This window comes from Mesoplodon densirostris, chromosome 4 (genome assembly GCF_025265405.1).
Source record: "Mesoplodon densirostris isolate mMesDen1 chromosome 4, mMesDen1 primary haplotype, whole genome shotgun sequence".
Taxonomy (NCBI): Eukaryota; Metazoa; Chordata; class Mammalia; order Artiodactyla; family Ziphiidae; genus Mesoplodon; species Mesoplodon densirostris.
This window is the reverse complement of record NC_082664.1, coordinates 122,763,730-122,779,473: the sequence shown is the minus strand read 5'-3', so window position 1 is coordinate 122,779,473 and position 15,744 is coordinate 122,763,730. Positions and strand designations below refer to the sequence as shown.

Sequence of the window (15,744 nt, the reverse complement as noted above, 5' to 3'; positions counted from 1 at the left end):
TTTTGCAAACAGTATTTTCACAGTACATTTGTATGCAGTGGTATGCTGGAGTTTTTTTTCCCTGCTTGTTAGAGATGATTGTGTCTTCACATTGATAGCTTGAAATTGGCCATGGTGGGAGTACTTACACGGTGGAAATGGACAAATGGCACAAATCAGGGCTTTTTCCCCCCTGGAAAGCCAGTTGTTGGAAATTTACATGCACACTTCTGTTTACATGATTGTCATAAGACCTCACAAGGCAGCTGGTCTTGACAAAACCTAAAGATCCATACCAATGTGAAGATGACCATTTACTCATTGTTCTGCATGGGTTCCGCATTGTTCAGCCTCCTCTCATTTCATCAGGGATTGAGTTTGACCCAGAGCAAGTCACGTCTCAGGACTGCATTAGTCTTTGGTTGCGTAGCTAAGTTCCATTTACCTGGAAAAGCTATTTGGGCATGAATGGTTATGGAAACAGAGTCTGAAATATCAGGTACAATTAAGTGAGAAAAAAAAAAATCCCACAAACTATAATCTGAAAAAGAGTGAACAGGACGTTACTCTGGCTGAAATTACAATTCTATCTTTATTCTTCTCAAAAAACCTTCAGTGGCTCCCTACAACCTACAAAAGCACCCAAACTCCCTGACATAAATCACCTACTGGCCGCAGCTTACCGTTCTAACCTCATTTTCCACCAGTCACATCACCCACTGTTGATTCCTACCTTCATTCTACATGGCAGCCTCTGTAGAGCCTCTGTTCCAGCCTCCAGAATCTCCCCTTCTCCTGGAAAGCCCTCTTTTACCTCCTTGTTCTACTATAGGCTCTCTCCCAGGCTTCTGTTCCTACCCAGTTCCCTCTCCCATGGATCAGAGCTTCTGGGTTAACATGAAAATCCTCTCTTGTGTGTCTCTCTTTAGGAGCAGGACCCGAGGTCCCATCGGCCCTGGCATGTATGGCTATGGTAAGGCCCCATACATCTTACCACTGCAGACGGACTCTGCACACCTGCCACAGAGGCTTCGGAGGCAGAGGCCCTCATCCCGGAATTCCAGGTCCCAGGGGGCATCTGGTTCTAGCCATGGCTACAACCTTCCAGCCCATCGGGCCCCCCGACATGGACCTCTGTACCAGAGTGACAGTAGCCCTCGTCCTGGACTGCAAGTCTCAGAGAGCTCCATCTACCAGCTGCCTTTGACCCATGACCAAGGCTTCCCTGAAGCCTCACATCTCTTCCACAACCCAGAAACAAGCAGCAGCCCTGGCCTGGGGGCCCACAGGGCAGCTCAGAGCTTCTCCCAGCCTGCCCGATCTACAGCAATCTCCTGCATTGGGGCCTATCGGCAGTACAAGCTGTGCAACACAAATGTGAGTATACACCGCCTGAGACTGGCCCTGGAAACAGCTGCTACTCTTATCTTTCTGCTGGTTGGCAGTAAACATGGTGGAAGACAGAGAGGGCATGGTTTTTTAGGCCACGTGAATGCACCTTTTGGCTTCCCTCCCTTTCATTTCTCTTCATGTGTTCTTCCCATATACTTTTCTTTTTTATAAGGTTATTACTTTAGTAACTTATGGATAACTTCTTGAATCACTTATTGACAATCACTATTGCTGCATATAGCAAACAACTCTCACATTCTCAGTGGCTTTATATCAACAATATTTTTTCTTTGCTCGTGGGTCTGTGAGTCAAGTGCAGTTTGGCTAATTTAGGGCAACCAGTGGTGGTGTCAAAGATGTGGGAGTTTTGGGAGGTTTGACCAGCATGCGTATCATCCAGTAAGTTTCCTGGAGGCTCCCTGCTCTTCAAGGCATAAAGACTTTGGATATTGTACTGTGAAAAAGTCTGATAGTGAAAAATTGCTGAAGATTCTACAGCTAATAATTCCATAGCAAAGCGAATTATAAATGGAAACTACATAAGATGACCAAACGTGTTTTTAAGAATAAATATCAGTTGAAAGACTTTATATAAAAGAGAAAGGAATGAGAATGTTTAAAGGTTAAACTTCCAAGTTACTATATTTTTCATTAATAATTTAATCTGCCTTAATAGTCTGTTACTGGGTAACAGGACAGCTGTTATATATTAGCTTCAATTTCCTCATTAAAAATATATTTCCTGCTGTAGAGTCCATAGAAATGACTTAATTTGTGATTTTAATAATTCCTCTGAATGCCTGGATTGCTTTTCAGCTTGTTCTTCCACTGACAGACTTCAGGAATTATTGATTTTTGTAAAGCAGAAATTTTCCTAAAGCCTAAAGTAATTTTTCTAAAGCCATCAGTCAGCTAGTAAGTCTTAATTGAGCATCATTGCTTGTCTTGTAACGGACCAGGCTCCATGGAAGATAGAAGTCATATTATCTACCTCATGGAGTTGTTACGAGGGTCAAATGAGGTGATGTTAAGAAAGTGCTTTATAAATAAAAAAAAATATTTGTGTCCATGATAAGATACAGTCCCTGTTCTGGAATATCCATTGCAATTTTTAAAAAATGAAATGAATTCATTTCTAATGTAGAACATATTCTCCCATTGACTAGTATGTGTCAGTTTTAAGGACCAAGTAATCCATAAAGAGAAGGGAAAAGAGAGAAGGCATTTGACATATATGTGGACCTGATATCTACTTAGCATTTCTTTCATTTAACCTATGTTTTTGAAGCATGCACTTTTTTCCAGACCTATGCTGCCAACAGCAGGTCTGTCTCTTCCCATATAAAAGCTGTGGCTTCTCTGGGTGCTGGATAACTCCACTACCGAGGAGATTGAATTGCAAAGAATATTTAAAAATTCTTGTGAATTCATGTCTGCATCATTTTGGACGTAGGTAAAACAATGTCTCACACATTTTCTTAGACAAAGAAGTAAATGTTGACAGAGGATTGTACAGGTTTAACTCCCTTCTTTTCACTGTAATGTTTTGCATGCCATCACCCCAAGTCACATCCTACTTACCATTATTGAGAGATAGCTTTCCTTAAAGGTCCCATTACTACATATCTTCTTTTTATAAGCCCATGGCTTCTTGTGACTTGGGCCATGCCCCATGGACACTTTAAAACTCCCTGTGTTAGTGGTCCCCCAAACCACTCCTAGGTTTAATGATTTGCTAGGAAGACTCACAGGACTCAACATATAGTTGTATGCACAGTTACGATTTATTACAGTGAAAGGATACAGAGAAAAATCAGCACAAAGAAAGGTGCATGGGGCCAAGTCCAGAGGAAAGCAGGCACAGTCTTCCAAGAGTCCTGTCCCTGTGGAGTTGCACAGGATGTACTTTGTTCCCTCAGCAATGAGTTGTTGCACATGTGAAGTGTTGTCTACCAGGGAAGCTCATTACAGATTCCATGGCCAAAGTTTATATCGGTGGCTAGTCACATAGGCACCCTTTGCCTGCTACATACTAAAGTTCCAGGTTCCCAAAAGGAAAGCAGGTGCTTAGCATAAAATATATTGCTTGTCCATTCATCCGATGATGGACACTTAAGTTGTTTCCATCTCCTGGCTATTGTAAATAGAACTGCAATGAACATTTTGGTACATGACTCTTTTTGAATTATGGTTTTCTCAGGGTATATGAATTGATACAGAAGATGTGGCACATATATACAATGGAATATTACTCAGCCATAAAAAGAAACGAAATTGAGCTATATGTAATGAGGTGGATGGACCTAGAGTCTGTCATACAGAGTGAAGTAAGTCAGAAAGAGAAAGACAAATACCATATGCTAACACATATATATGGAATTTAAGGGAAAAAAATGTCAAGAAGAACCTAGGGGTAAGACAGGAATAAAGACACAGACCTACTAGAGAATGGACTTGAGGATATGGGGAGGGGGAAGGGTAAGCTGGGACAAAGTGAGAGAGTGGCATGGACATATATACACTACCAAATGTAAAATAGATAGCTAGTGGGAAGCAGCCAAATAGCACAGGGAGATCAGCTCAGTGCTTTGTGACCGCCTAGAGGGGTGGGATAGGGAGGGTGGGAGGGAGGGAGAGGCAAGAGGGAAGAGATATGGGGATATATGTATATGTGTAGCTGATTCACTTTGTTATAAGCAGAAACTAACACACCATTGTAAAGCAATTATACTCCAATAAAGATGTAAAAATATATATATATATATATATATTGCTTGTACATATAGTTGGAGCATAGTGAGTCACTCTTATCACTTAGGGAGTGGTGGGAACCCTTTTGAAATCCAAGTTCCCAGACATCAGCCAAGGACCAACCTTGCAATCAGGCCTTTCTAAGGAGAGTAATCTCAGTCTTCTGTGTTGTCTTATTTGCACATCCTCCACCTGGACCCATGTGCTCCAGCATCTTAGCATCAATGACCTTATGTAGACATGTACGTATCCTCCTCAATGTCCAAGTGAGGGGATGGCGTGAGTCCCCCAGTTATGTAAGTCTTCCTACTCAAAAAGGAAAGAGGTGAAGGGTAATACTGTGAACAAGGAATGAAAGTTATCACTTATGTCCTCTTCAAAAAATTAGAAAATAATGCATACATTTCGAGTTCTCACCCAGTTATTATCTGGGAGAAGAAAAAGAAGGGAAAGTAACCCAGGGTAGGTTGGAAATATCCACTGATTTCAGAACTTCATCCCTTTAACTAAGTGCCCAGTGTACCCCACCCTAGTTCTTGATGGAATGCCCCCTTTCTAAAACTACCCCACAGTAAAGGGCTCAGTTCTGAGCTGTGAGGTCATGCTTATGACAGGTGGTCTGAATTAGGGGAAATGTTTTTGCAGCCTTCCAAATCTCATCACTGGTCACAATCCCTCCCTCAACACAACAGAGAAGGTGCTAAATGCAGCTACTTGTAGGTCGTAGCACTTGGTGCTGGAGCACTTAGTGAGGGGGAAGGAGCTCTGAGAGCACAGGGCGGGAGTCCACAGGGTTGGGGAAGGGAACAATTGAGCTGGGCTTTCAAGGATGGCCAGAAAAGGGATAAGAGCATTTGGGGCCAAGGAAGCAGCTTAGTCAAGGACAAAAAGGCAGGGTTGTTTCAGGATCTTGGGTGCTGCAGTGCCTGCCAGGTGGTAGGGACCCTCCTTCCTTTCCCTCCCGCCTCTTTCTATCCACTTTAAATAATCACGGTCTTAATGGGAAACTTATGCTTTAACATCTCAGAATACAGAATTATCACGTGGTCTTGCTGGACTTTCATACATGAGATTGATGGGTGAGAAACCTTTTAAACACAGTGAAAAATCAGAAAGCAATTCTAATCAACCGGTTTAATTGGACAGTGTGGGACAGTGAGTTTGGGGGTTAAGTTGAGCTGGATACAAACCCCAGCTCCAACACTGGGAGCTGAGTTTCCTTGGACAAGTTACTTAACTCTTTGAGGATCATCTGTGAAGTGGGGAGAATAATAGTACCTTCTCCATAGGGTTGATGTGAGGTTCAGATAAGGTCATGTGTAAAAGGAGCTTGGCATGTGCTGACACATTGTTAGTAAATAAACCATTTGGACCTGGATAAGTGAACGTGCCTGAAGATAAGAATGGAGTAAGATGTCTGCATATCTGAACAGCTCTCAATTCCTAAGGGCTGAGTCATGGAACTGGGGATGAAATGGTCAGACTTGCTCAGAGTCCCCTTTTGTCCTTTGGGTTAGCTGTGGTTGAGAGTCCTTCCCCTTTGCACAAGAATAAAACAAGATTGCTGAGAGACCCAGCATTTCGCTGTGATGTGGCTTTCAATGTAATCACCCTTGGGTCATGTTTAAAGTGATAGAAGTCAGCCTATAGATAACTTCATGCCAGTGAAGCCTTTATACCCTCAAATGTGCATATTTAATATTAAGCCCTACCTTGTGATGTCATCTGGGAATTTTAAGCATGCTAGTTTGTCTTTAGGATGTTCGGTTCATATAAGATGTCCTCTATGAAATAGTACTTCAGTATCAGTAATCAGTGCAGCACTAATGATCCCTGAATATAGACTTTAAAAATAAGGAAGGTTTTCTTTTTCCTTGCCTACAATGTATATGAGGAAGTGAAGGTGATACACTCCAGTAAAAATAAAGAATCTGTGGTCTTTTAGAGCAGGCATCATCTTAGACGTCTACTAGTACAACAGTCCAGGTCACTCACTATTGCGGGTTTTTGCTTGGAGTCCATAAGCACGGCACTGACATTGACTGAGTGGAGTCAGGGACGCTGAAAGTAGAGCAAGCTCTGAGCCTAAGCTCAAAGTCGAGCGGGAGAGAGAGACTCATAAATAGGTAATAACAAGCGCAGGGCACAGGCACCACTCTACACACTGTGTAGGCACTTTGAAATCTCCAGGTAGTGGAAATGAACCTGGCTTGGGTGGAGGCAGCAAAGGCCTCCTGCAGGCGATCCAGTGGAAGGGAGAATTTTCTAGGAAGAGGGAGTGACAGGGATCCGAGAGCCCCTTTGCGCTCCTGTAGGGGCTGAGGATCAAGAAAGGGTGCTTGGAGGACCTCTCAGTGGAATGAGATGCTTTTGCCATGAGCGGTGGCTTCACCTGCAAGTATGTCTTCAGCAGTGAAGGGGCAACACAGGGGTGTCCATGGTTTATCCACAGCCCTGCACTTCCTCAGCTATGGCTAAAAATTATAAGTATTCAAGCAATCGAGGAAATAGATAAGTTTCTTCTTCATGGACTTTCATTGAAGGTTAAGACCTGGGAGCAAAAGAACTAGAGTCTTTATAAGGGTGACACAGGGGAAGGAGAAAACCAAACCACAATCCCTCCTGGTGCCCATGGAGATGTAGTAAAAATACAGTTCTTTTCTACTAGCTGTTTCTGGGGTTTTGTATTATTTTTTGCAAAATACATGAACCAACCAAGACACCTTATGTATGCCCTTTGTCCTGGAGACGTAGGTGTCTCTCTCCTGCCTCCTTCTCTTAAGCACTGTGAGTTCAGTGCTTCCTCCCTGGAGAGGGGACTGACACACAGGCTCCTTCTGGATCAGGGAGGCTGGAGGGAGTCACCAGGTGCAAGGCGAGGGCAAGCTTTCGAGTTTTTAAAGGGCTTTGCTGCCAAAGGAAAAATGATCCTGAACTTAGACTGAGTGCACTTAACGTTTCAAGGGGAAAAACCTCTGGGGCTAAAAAGCAGCTTTTAGCAAACAATGGCTGTGATGAGTTCTGGTATCAATGACTCTCCAGTAAATTTCCCTGGGGTGGGACTGACTTCTGACAATGGAGATATCCATGGGGACTTGTTTCTGGCTCAAGGTAAGTGAAAATGAAGGGAAGATGTTGGACAAATCTCAAATATAGCTAAGGTCTCTTTAGGCAGATTCTAATTCTATCCCATTCCTAGTCTCATATGAAATGAGAGGAACTGACAAACAACTTCCTGCGTGCAGTTTAAGGAGAAGCTTAGCAAATGGACCACGTCAAGAAGCCAGTGCAGTTCTGTAAGGTGTAAAACATGACAGGAACTGTGGGACCAGTTAGCGGATGGACAGGTCATCTAACTAGAGGGCTCAGCTTAGGTTTCTCCTATCGTGAGCTTGTCACCAACCTCCTTATCTGGGAAATATATGCTAGTGTCAGTGCTTTTTGCATTATTCTGCTTTCCATCTTCTCAGACCACTGGGAATTTTCCATACAAAGTTCTCTTATTGACTTTCATATGTATATGAAAAGTGGCCTTACATATATATATATGAAATATGTATATGAATATTATGTGAACATATACATATTAAATATATTAAACATGTAAATATTATATATAAATATTCAAATAAATTTCACATAGATATATTTCATATGTATGAAATATAGATGTATGAATCATACACATATATATGAATTGTTCACAACTGTCACTTTTCATGATTATAAAAAGTAGTACAAACAGGAAGAAATATCACAGTGGTAGAGAGAGGTATATCCTAGTGCCTCTCCCAAGGTGTAATCACAGTCAATCATTTAAAAGTTTTACTCTTGGGCTTCCCTGGTGGCGCAGTGGTTGAGAGTCCGCCTGCTGATGCAGGGGACACGGGTTCGTGCCCCGGTCCAGGAAGATCCCACATGCCGCGGAGCGGCTGGGCCCGTGAGCCATGGCCGCTGAGCCTGCGCGTCCGGAGCCTGTGCTCCGCAACGGGAGAGGCCACAACGGTGAGAGGCCCGTGTACCGCAAAAAAAAAAGTTTTACTCTCATTCTCTCCATAAGTCTAAATAGTGTACGAACATCTCTGCTTCTTGATATATCAACTTCAAATTTTCTCTGACTGCTTACTCTGAAAGATGAAGAAATGATTCTCTTTCCTCCCACTCTGCTGATCTCTGCTAGCCACATTTTATTTTCAGTTATATTTTTATTATATATAGTATATTAACCATTTTTATTGTCTTGATTTATCAATATTAGGAAGGATCAGTCCCCTCCTTATTTTGCAAGGTTAGAAATGTAGTGCCCAAACAGTTCACCAAATTCTTCTCATTGCATTATGTGTTTTGGTTTATGTTTTATTTGTTGTTGGGCTTTTTCTTTTTCTTTTTTTTTTCCCTTGGCCTGTGAAATCCCTGTGAGAGACTATATGAGGGATTTTTCTCTGTAGCCTCAATGCTTGCAACCCCTGACACATAGTAGGGGCACAGTGACTATTTGCCTTTGAAGGAATTTCACATCCTGTCTCAGCAGATAGCAGAGGGGAAGAAACCAGTCTTATTAATGTGATCCCCAAAGTAGCCACTGAGAAATGTATGCTCCCTGAGGGAGTAGGAGCTTTGAATTTAAGTTTACATTTTGCCACATACTTCCTGGTTAGTTAGAAAAAAAGATATTCTCTTTCAGACCTTCTTACAGGCATAGAGATACATTCATAATCTAAAGAGAGAGAAATAAACAAGCATTCCTGGGGTAAGCCTAGGTTTGTATAGACATGTGTACAGAGTACTTATTTATTTATTTTTTTATAAATTTATTTATTTAATTTATTTATTTTTGGCTGCTTTGGGTCTTCATTGCTGCACGTGGGCTTTCTCTGGTTGTGGTGAGCGGGGGCTACTCTTTGTTGCGGTGCATGGGCTTCTTATTGCGGTGGCTTCTCTTGTTGCCGAGCACAGGCTCTAGGCATACGGGCTTCAGTAGTTGTGGCACGCGGGCTCCAGAGTGCAGGCTCAGTAGTTGTGGCGCACGGGCTTAGTTGCTCCGCGGCATGTGGGATCTTCCTGGACCAAGGCTCGAACCCCTGTCCCTGCACTGGCAGGCGGGTTCTTAACCACTGCGCCACCTGGGAAGCCCTGTACAGAGTATCTAAAAAATAGGGTTCTCGCGGGTGAACGGATGGGCTTAGTTATAGTAATATCCTTTGGGTTTTTGATGTATTTATTGAATAAGAGAGAAACTCCTTTCTCTAGGAGAACAGTATGAACTTGGATAGGAAAAAAAAAAGTGTTTGAGATAGGAAAAAAAAAAAAGTGTTTGAGAACTAAGAAAACCTCAGTTATTTGTTTTTTGTTTTTTAAATCCAAAGCCTTTACCCAGCTCTTTTGGACAAACCAATTCACTGACTGTCTAGAGGGCCCTGGAAGTGGTAGGAGGTGGCAGAAGAGTTTTTGTGAGGTTGAGTTTGTTCCAAGTGACTTGAGAAAGCAGATATTAAACATATTTGAAAACTGTGCTGGATAACTTGTAAGAAATTTTGGTCCATGGTTATATGATTCTATATCATATAACAAGATGATGGGAAACAAAGCCCATCTTCCATCTGTAGAAGAGAAAAGAAGGGAATGTTTGCTCAGAACACCTACCTGTCGGGCACTTAACAGCTTCTGGAACTGCTGGATTCATCTTTGATGTCTTCTTAGATTCCAATTCAGCTAACATTTATTGAGCATTACTATGAGCTAGAAACTTTAATATATTACTAGTTTACTCCTCACAGAATTCCCGGGTTAGGGGGTGAGGGGAGTGGCGCAGGGCTTGTTATTGAAATGCAGTCATTTAGGTTTAGAAGAGCAAACTGCTTTGCCCAAGGTCACATAGCCACTTTCTCATAGCAGTTCAGGGACATTTTCTAGATTTTTTTCTTTAGATTTTTTTTTCACTGTGGCGATGTTAAATACATCATGTGTTGCTATGGTAGCCGGTCTTTTGATTGAATCCAGAGCAATGCAAAGGGTAAAAACAAAAATGCATATTGGACCCAGGCAGACCCCAAGGTCATGTTCCTTGGTGTCATCTTCATCGGGGATGATACTCTTCAGTCTCCTGGGGAACTGAAAGTAATTAATTACTGAAAGTTAATTGTGTGATCACTGACAGCGGCCTCTTGAGCAGTGAAGTTACGTACGGGCAGTTGTCATCTCAGATTAACCAGGGTCACTAGAAACATAGTCAGAGTTTCCATAATACTCTTTATGACTCATAGCAACTCCAGGCAATTGTCTAGATGGAACTTTGGATAGGGCCTGAAGTGCTTTATCAGGATTCAGCTCATTATATTAAAGTAAATCTTTATTCTTCTTCCCATAAGAGACCAGTGGGAATATCCCTCCCTCTTTGTGGTGGAAAGGAGTCATTTGAAGGGAGGTTATCTCCCAGGGCCATTCCTTGGCTATAAAGCTCCGGTCTTAGCTGGCCCCATCCTGAATGAGCCTGATCTCTATCTACATGGCTTTTCCCTTGTTTCTGTTTTCTGGTCTGAAGGTTATAAGAATCCGTGCCCATAGAAAGGATCAGCTGTCTGCAGGAAATCTGCCCAAAGCCAACTCACAGTGTAATGTAGAGACAGTTACTGATAAGGTGAGGGTGACTCAGTCTATGGCATCAGGAAACAACCCACTTAAAGTATAACAAATGTAAAATGATCTGTAACCTGGAAGTTTTAACTTCAGAGAGTCTGTTAAAATGAGAGGAGATCTTATACTGATAATAGTATAAGTACAAACAGATGTAATCTACAAGAGAGACACACGAAACAGAAATTCCCCAGCCCTCCTTGGTTTTCATCCTCAATCCACGGCTCCCTGGTCCTTGTTGCTGGAGCCACTTCAGTAGGCCTCAGAGGCTGAATCTGAACTTGTTCTCCAGGACGTCTCCTGACAGTAGGCAAGAAGAAGTTTACGGCCCTCTTGTCTGAGGACCGATTGCAAATTAACTTTGCTATCCACACATTCTTGAGGGGCACTGTGGCATAGTGGTTACTGTCGTGGGTTCTAGGTTCAAATGCTGACTCCCCCGTGGCCTTGGGCAGCTCATTTAACTTTTCTTTGCCTTGGCTTCCTCATCTGTAAAATGGATATAACAGTGGTTGTGTGGATTAAATGAGGAAATATACATAAATCAGATGGTGGAGTGGCTGACGTTTAGTAAGTGTCAATAAAAGTTAGCTATTCTTGGGGCTTCCCTGGTGGTGCAGTGGTTGAGAGTCCACCTGCCGATGCAGGGGACATGGGTTCATGCCCTGGTCCGGGAAGATCCCACATGCCGCGGAGCGGCTGGGCCAGTGAACCATGGCCGCTGGGCCTGCGCGTCCGGAGCCTGTGCTCCGCAATGAGAGAGGCTACAACAGTGGGAGGCCCGTGTACCACAAAAAAAAAAAAAAAAAAAAGTTAGCTATTCTTAACACCATCTTCATCATTATCACCCCAGGCATCTGTGTTCCTCACCTGTACCATAATTCTGTCTCAGTAACCCACTTCCATATCTGGACTCTGTGAGGCTTGCATTTCTCTGGCCAGGTCTCTCTCCTCCCCAGGAAGTAGTGTCTTGCCTTTAACTGGCAGCTCACCTGGCATCTTGTGGGGGTCCCTGCTCAGGGTCATGCACAGGGAAACCCCCATCTTCCAGAGCACCTTGCTACCTCCTGCTGCACCTTCCCATGCTAGGTGCTCACTGGATACCATAGTCAACCTCTGGGCTCAGCTGCCTCCTGGCAACTGTAGGTGGATTTGCTGCTTCAGCACCTGATCCCTCACTGTGGATCTGATGCCACGTTAAGCCCTCTGGCCTTAGGAGGTAACTGGGCCAGACTCAAATATAAAGAACTTGTTGATGACCAGGGACAGGGTATCCTGAATGACGCATCACAGGTAGCTAGTTGATTCGGCAGATGCTTATGGATATAATAAGAGCACCAGTCATTAGCATTAAAAACACTGATAAAAATGGTATCAGTGTTGAGCCCTTCCAGCTTTGCGTGGCTGTGTGTCTGGAAGGGCTCAATACGGATATATTTTTATTACATAAATGTCATATTTATTGTAGAGAAATTAGACAGTACAAATAAACCGAAAGTTAATTGTAAAAAGAAAACTTCTATAACCCACCTTCCAGAGATAACACTTTTAGTCTCTCTCTCTACACACACACACCCCACACACATAATCACTTTTTTCACTTAATGGATTGTGGACTGCTTTCCATGGCATGAAATATGCATTTATATCATCAAATATCAAGCAATTCAAAGTGATTCCGAAGGTGTGTTGTTTCGTGGTCCAGCCCATTGCCACTATGTTACTGATGGGTAGAAAGAGGTTAAACAGACTGGCTAAGTTTTTGTGGTCTACAGCTTCTAATTCTGGTAATTGCCGCTAGGTTAATTAGGGTGGCTTCTGGCTGGAGCCTCATTCAGAGCAGCTTGACTTTACGTAGTTATTTGAGGAACGAGACATTTGGCCCACTGGTTCTGGTCTCTTTCCATTACAAAAACCTGCCACCCACCCAGCAGCGGATCTCGAGTTTCTAGTGATGGCGAGGGTGGGTGGTCAGCATTCTAGGCTCTGTCTCTATGTCACCGTGGGACCTCTGGTAAGGTACCCCCCTTCGCCACACCTCTGTTTCCTCATCTTTAAATGAAAGGGGTTGGATTTGCTTTTCTTCTGCTCTCACACTGTGATTTCGTGTTAAGTAATTTGGCGTGTGATTGAGGCTTGGGAGTGGCTCTTTTTTTTTTTTTTTTTTTTTGCTGTACGCGGGCCTCTCACTGCTGTGGCCTCTCCCGTTGCGGAGCACAGGCTCCGGACACACAGGCTCCGCGGCCATGGCTCGCGGGCCCAGCCGCTCCGCGGCATGTGGGATCTTCCGGGATCGGGGCACGAACCCGTGTCCCCTGCATCGGCAGGCAGACTCTCAACCACTGCGCCACCAGGGAAGCCCCGGGAGTGGCTCTTAATTGCGGCTGCCCAGTCTGGTGCCAGGCTGGCTGCACTAGAGGGAGCACTTCGAGTGTATATTCCTGGCCCTCTTGCCCACCCTCCATTGGGGCGAAGCCCGAGAATCTGTATTTTTAACACACCCCTTAGTGATTCTTTCTCATCGCAAGGATGGTACTTACTCCCAAGCTGCCAAGCTGATCCCATCCTAGTAGAACTTTGGATCTGGCCAAAGGTTGTAACAAGCATCTTAACTCCAAATCCTTCATGGAGGCAGCTGGTATTGCTGGAAGCCTACATGGTTCCGGCTTCAGGACCACCAGCAGCGTGGCTTCCAGAGCCCTTGGAGACAGCCTTCCCCAGCCTGTCAGCTTCTCACCCATTGTCAGAGCCCAGCCGGCCCTGCTCATCCTGCCGGCCCTTTTCCCCCACCAATTACCATCACGTTCTGCTTCACATGGTTTCTTGCTCCATATGGTTTGGCTCAGGCCGCAGCAGGGTTATGACCACCCTGAGTGTTTGTCCCAGCAGCCTCCCCAAGTGCCCTTGATCAAGCAGGGGATGTTTTTCCTTCCACCTGTTTTCATTTCTCCCTCTGTTCCCTCATCTTCCACGAGACCTCATGTTTCTGATACATACAGTAGATTTCTTTCTAAATCCTTCAGGACTTGAGCTATCATATTAGCAGTTTATTCCAGAGACTTCTATACAGAGCTTTTAATATTTAAGGGGCCAGATGCCTTTCCCACCTGATTATTAAAACACCCCTTCACCACACACACACCTTACACTTAAGCAGAGTGTTGCTAGTTTTAAAAAGCTAGATCCTAGCTTTAAATGAGAGATTGTGATCTTATTTCACATTTATGTCACATTTCGCTCATATTTATCATTTATAAATGGGACTTCCCTGGTGGCGCAGTGGTTAAGAATCCACCTGCCAATGAAGGGGACACGGGTTCGAGCCCTGGTCCAGGAAGATCCCACATGCCTCAGAGCAACTAAGCCCGTGAGCCACAACTACTGAAGCCTGTGTGCCACGATTACTGAAGCCCGCGCGCCTAGAGCCCATGCTGTGCAACAAGAGAAGCCACTGCAGTGAGAAGCCCGTGCACCGCAAGGAAGAGTAGCGCCTACTCGCCGCAACTAGAGAAAGCCCACGCACAGCAACGAAGACCTAACACAGCCAAAAATAAATGAATTAATTTAAAAAAAGAGATATTTGTTTAAAAAAAAAAAAAGAAAGAAAGAAACCAGAGGGAGCTGGTTGTTTTCTTTGAGTAGTCTAGTGTATCAGAATCATCTGGATAGTTTGACAAAATACAGATTATGGGGCCTCATGCCAGATTTACTGAATAATAATCCTTGGAGGAGGGATCCAGGAGTTTGCATCTCCCAGGAGCTCTCTGGGTGGTTCTTTTGCATGCCGAAGGCTAGGAGCTCTTGCTTTAGATGGTGGAGAGAATTTAGACCAGAATTTAGACAAGATGGGAGGACACTGAGAGAGAGCCTGGTGGGCACCAGACCTCTTGGGGTTCAATGCAGCCTCTGTCCTCACTGGCTGTGTGGCTGCTTCATGCCTCAGTTTGCTCACCTGTAAAAAAAATCTAAAAATACCATATCAATCACATTGGTCATCTTGAAGATTAAGTTAGTTAATATGTGAAATATGCTTAAAATAGTGCCTGCACCTGGTAAGAGCGCTGTACATGTTTGCTGTGAATATTGTCCCACGCACAGGAATGGCATGAACAAAGTCAAACAGATGGAAATGGATGGCCTCTTTGAGGGAGGCGAGCAGACCTCTTTGTCAGGAGCAGGTTTGGGTCAGTGGTTCTCAAATTATGGTATGGAAAAACTTAACACGGGGAGCGTGTTAAAACTTTAGTGTCCTTCCAAAGTTTCTGATTTAGTAAACTTGGAATGAAGCCTTGGGATCTGCATTTAAAATTTTCGATATAGGTGATCAGCACATTTGTAGAACCCCAGGTTTCGGTGGAGGAGGACTGACATTTAACATTGGAGAGGTCTCCTGGGATTTGGCTGGGGCCATGAAGAGATATGGACGCTAATTGCATGTTTAATATCTGCTTTATTAGGTGTGTCCAGAAAGCAGTAGAAGTATCTGGGAGGTACAATGTGCATCCTACAACAACAAGCCATTCATGGGCCGGTTTTATGAATGGGAACCGTTTGCAGAAGGTAAGAATAGCCCTCGCCCTGTCCACAGCAATTATTTTCTGTCTGTTCTCCAACCCTGTTGCCCTTTGGTTATTGCTGGAGGAATTAGTGTGATCCTGGCTAGAGTGACAATGAGGGAGAAAGTGTGACCCCCAGGGCAAGGGGGAGCTGGTCTTTACCAGAGGTAGTGTAGCTCAGGTGACACCTGGACCATCAGTCAGATGGATGAGGCATTGACTGAAACAAGCAGTGTCTGAGGCTGGCAGGATGAGTGAGACAGGGTTTGAGGAATGGGTTAGAGTGAGAGTTTCAAACTAAGGTTGTGAGGAGTGAGCAGGGATGGAGTTTCCCTTTCCCTTGGTTCTTGCTGCAAGCGCTGGTGTGGTGGCTTAAGAGAGCATGTAGAGTTGTAGGGTTGACACTTGCTTGGCTTTTGTGTTGGGGGAGCCT

General features: G+C 44.0%; 1 protein-coding gene across 1 annotated transcript in view; it reads left to right on the top strand.

The window, feature by feature from the left end:
- THSD4 (thrombospondin type 1 domain containing 4) overlaps positions 1 to 15,744 on the top strand; it is a 571,330-nt gene that overhangs the window by 93,931 nt on the left and 461,655 nt on the right. The window contains exons 4-5 of the mRNA XM_060097078.1: positions 909 to 1,356; positions 15,213 to 15,315. Coding sequence (XP_059953061.1) covers positions 909 to 1,356; positions 15,213 to 15,315 — 551 coding nt within the window. The remainder of the gene's footprint in view (positions 1 to 908; positions 1,357 to 15,212; positions 15,316 to 15,744) is intronic.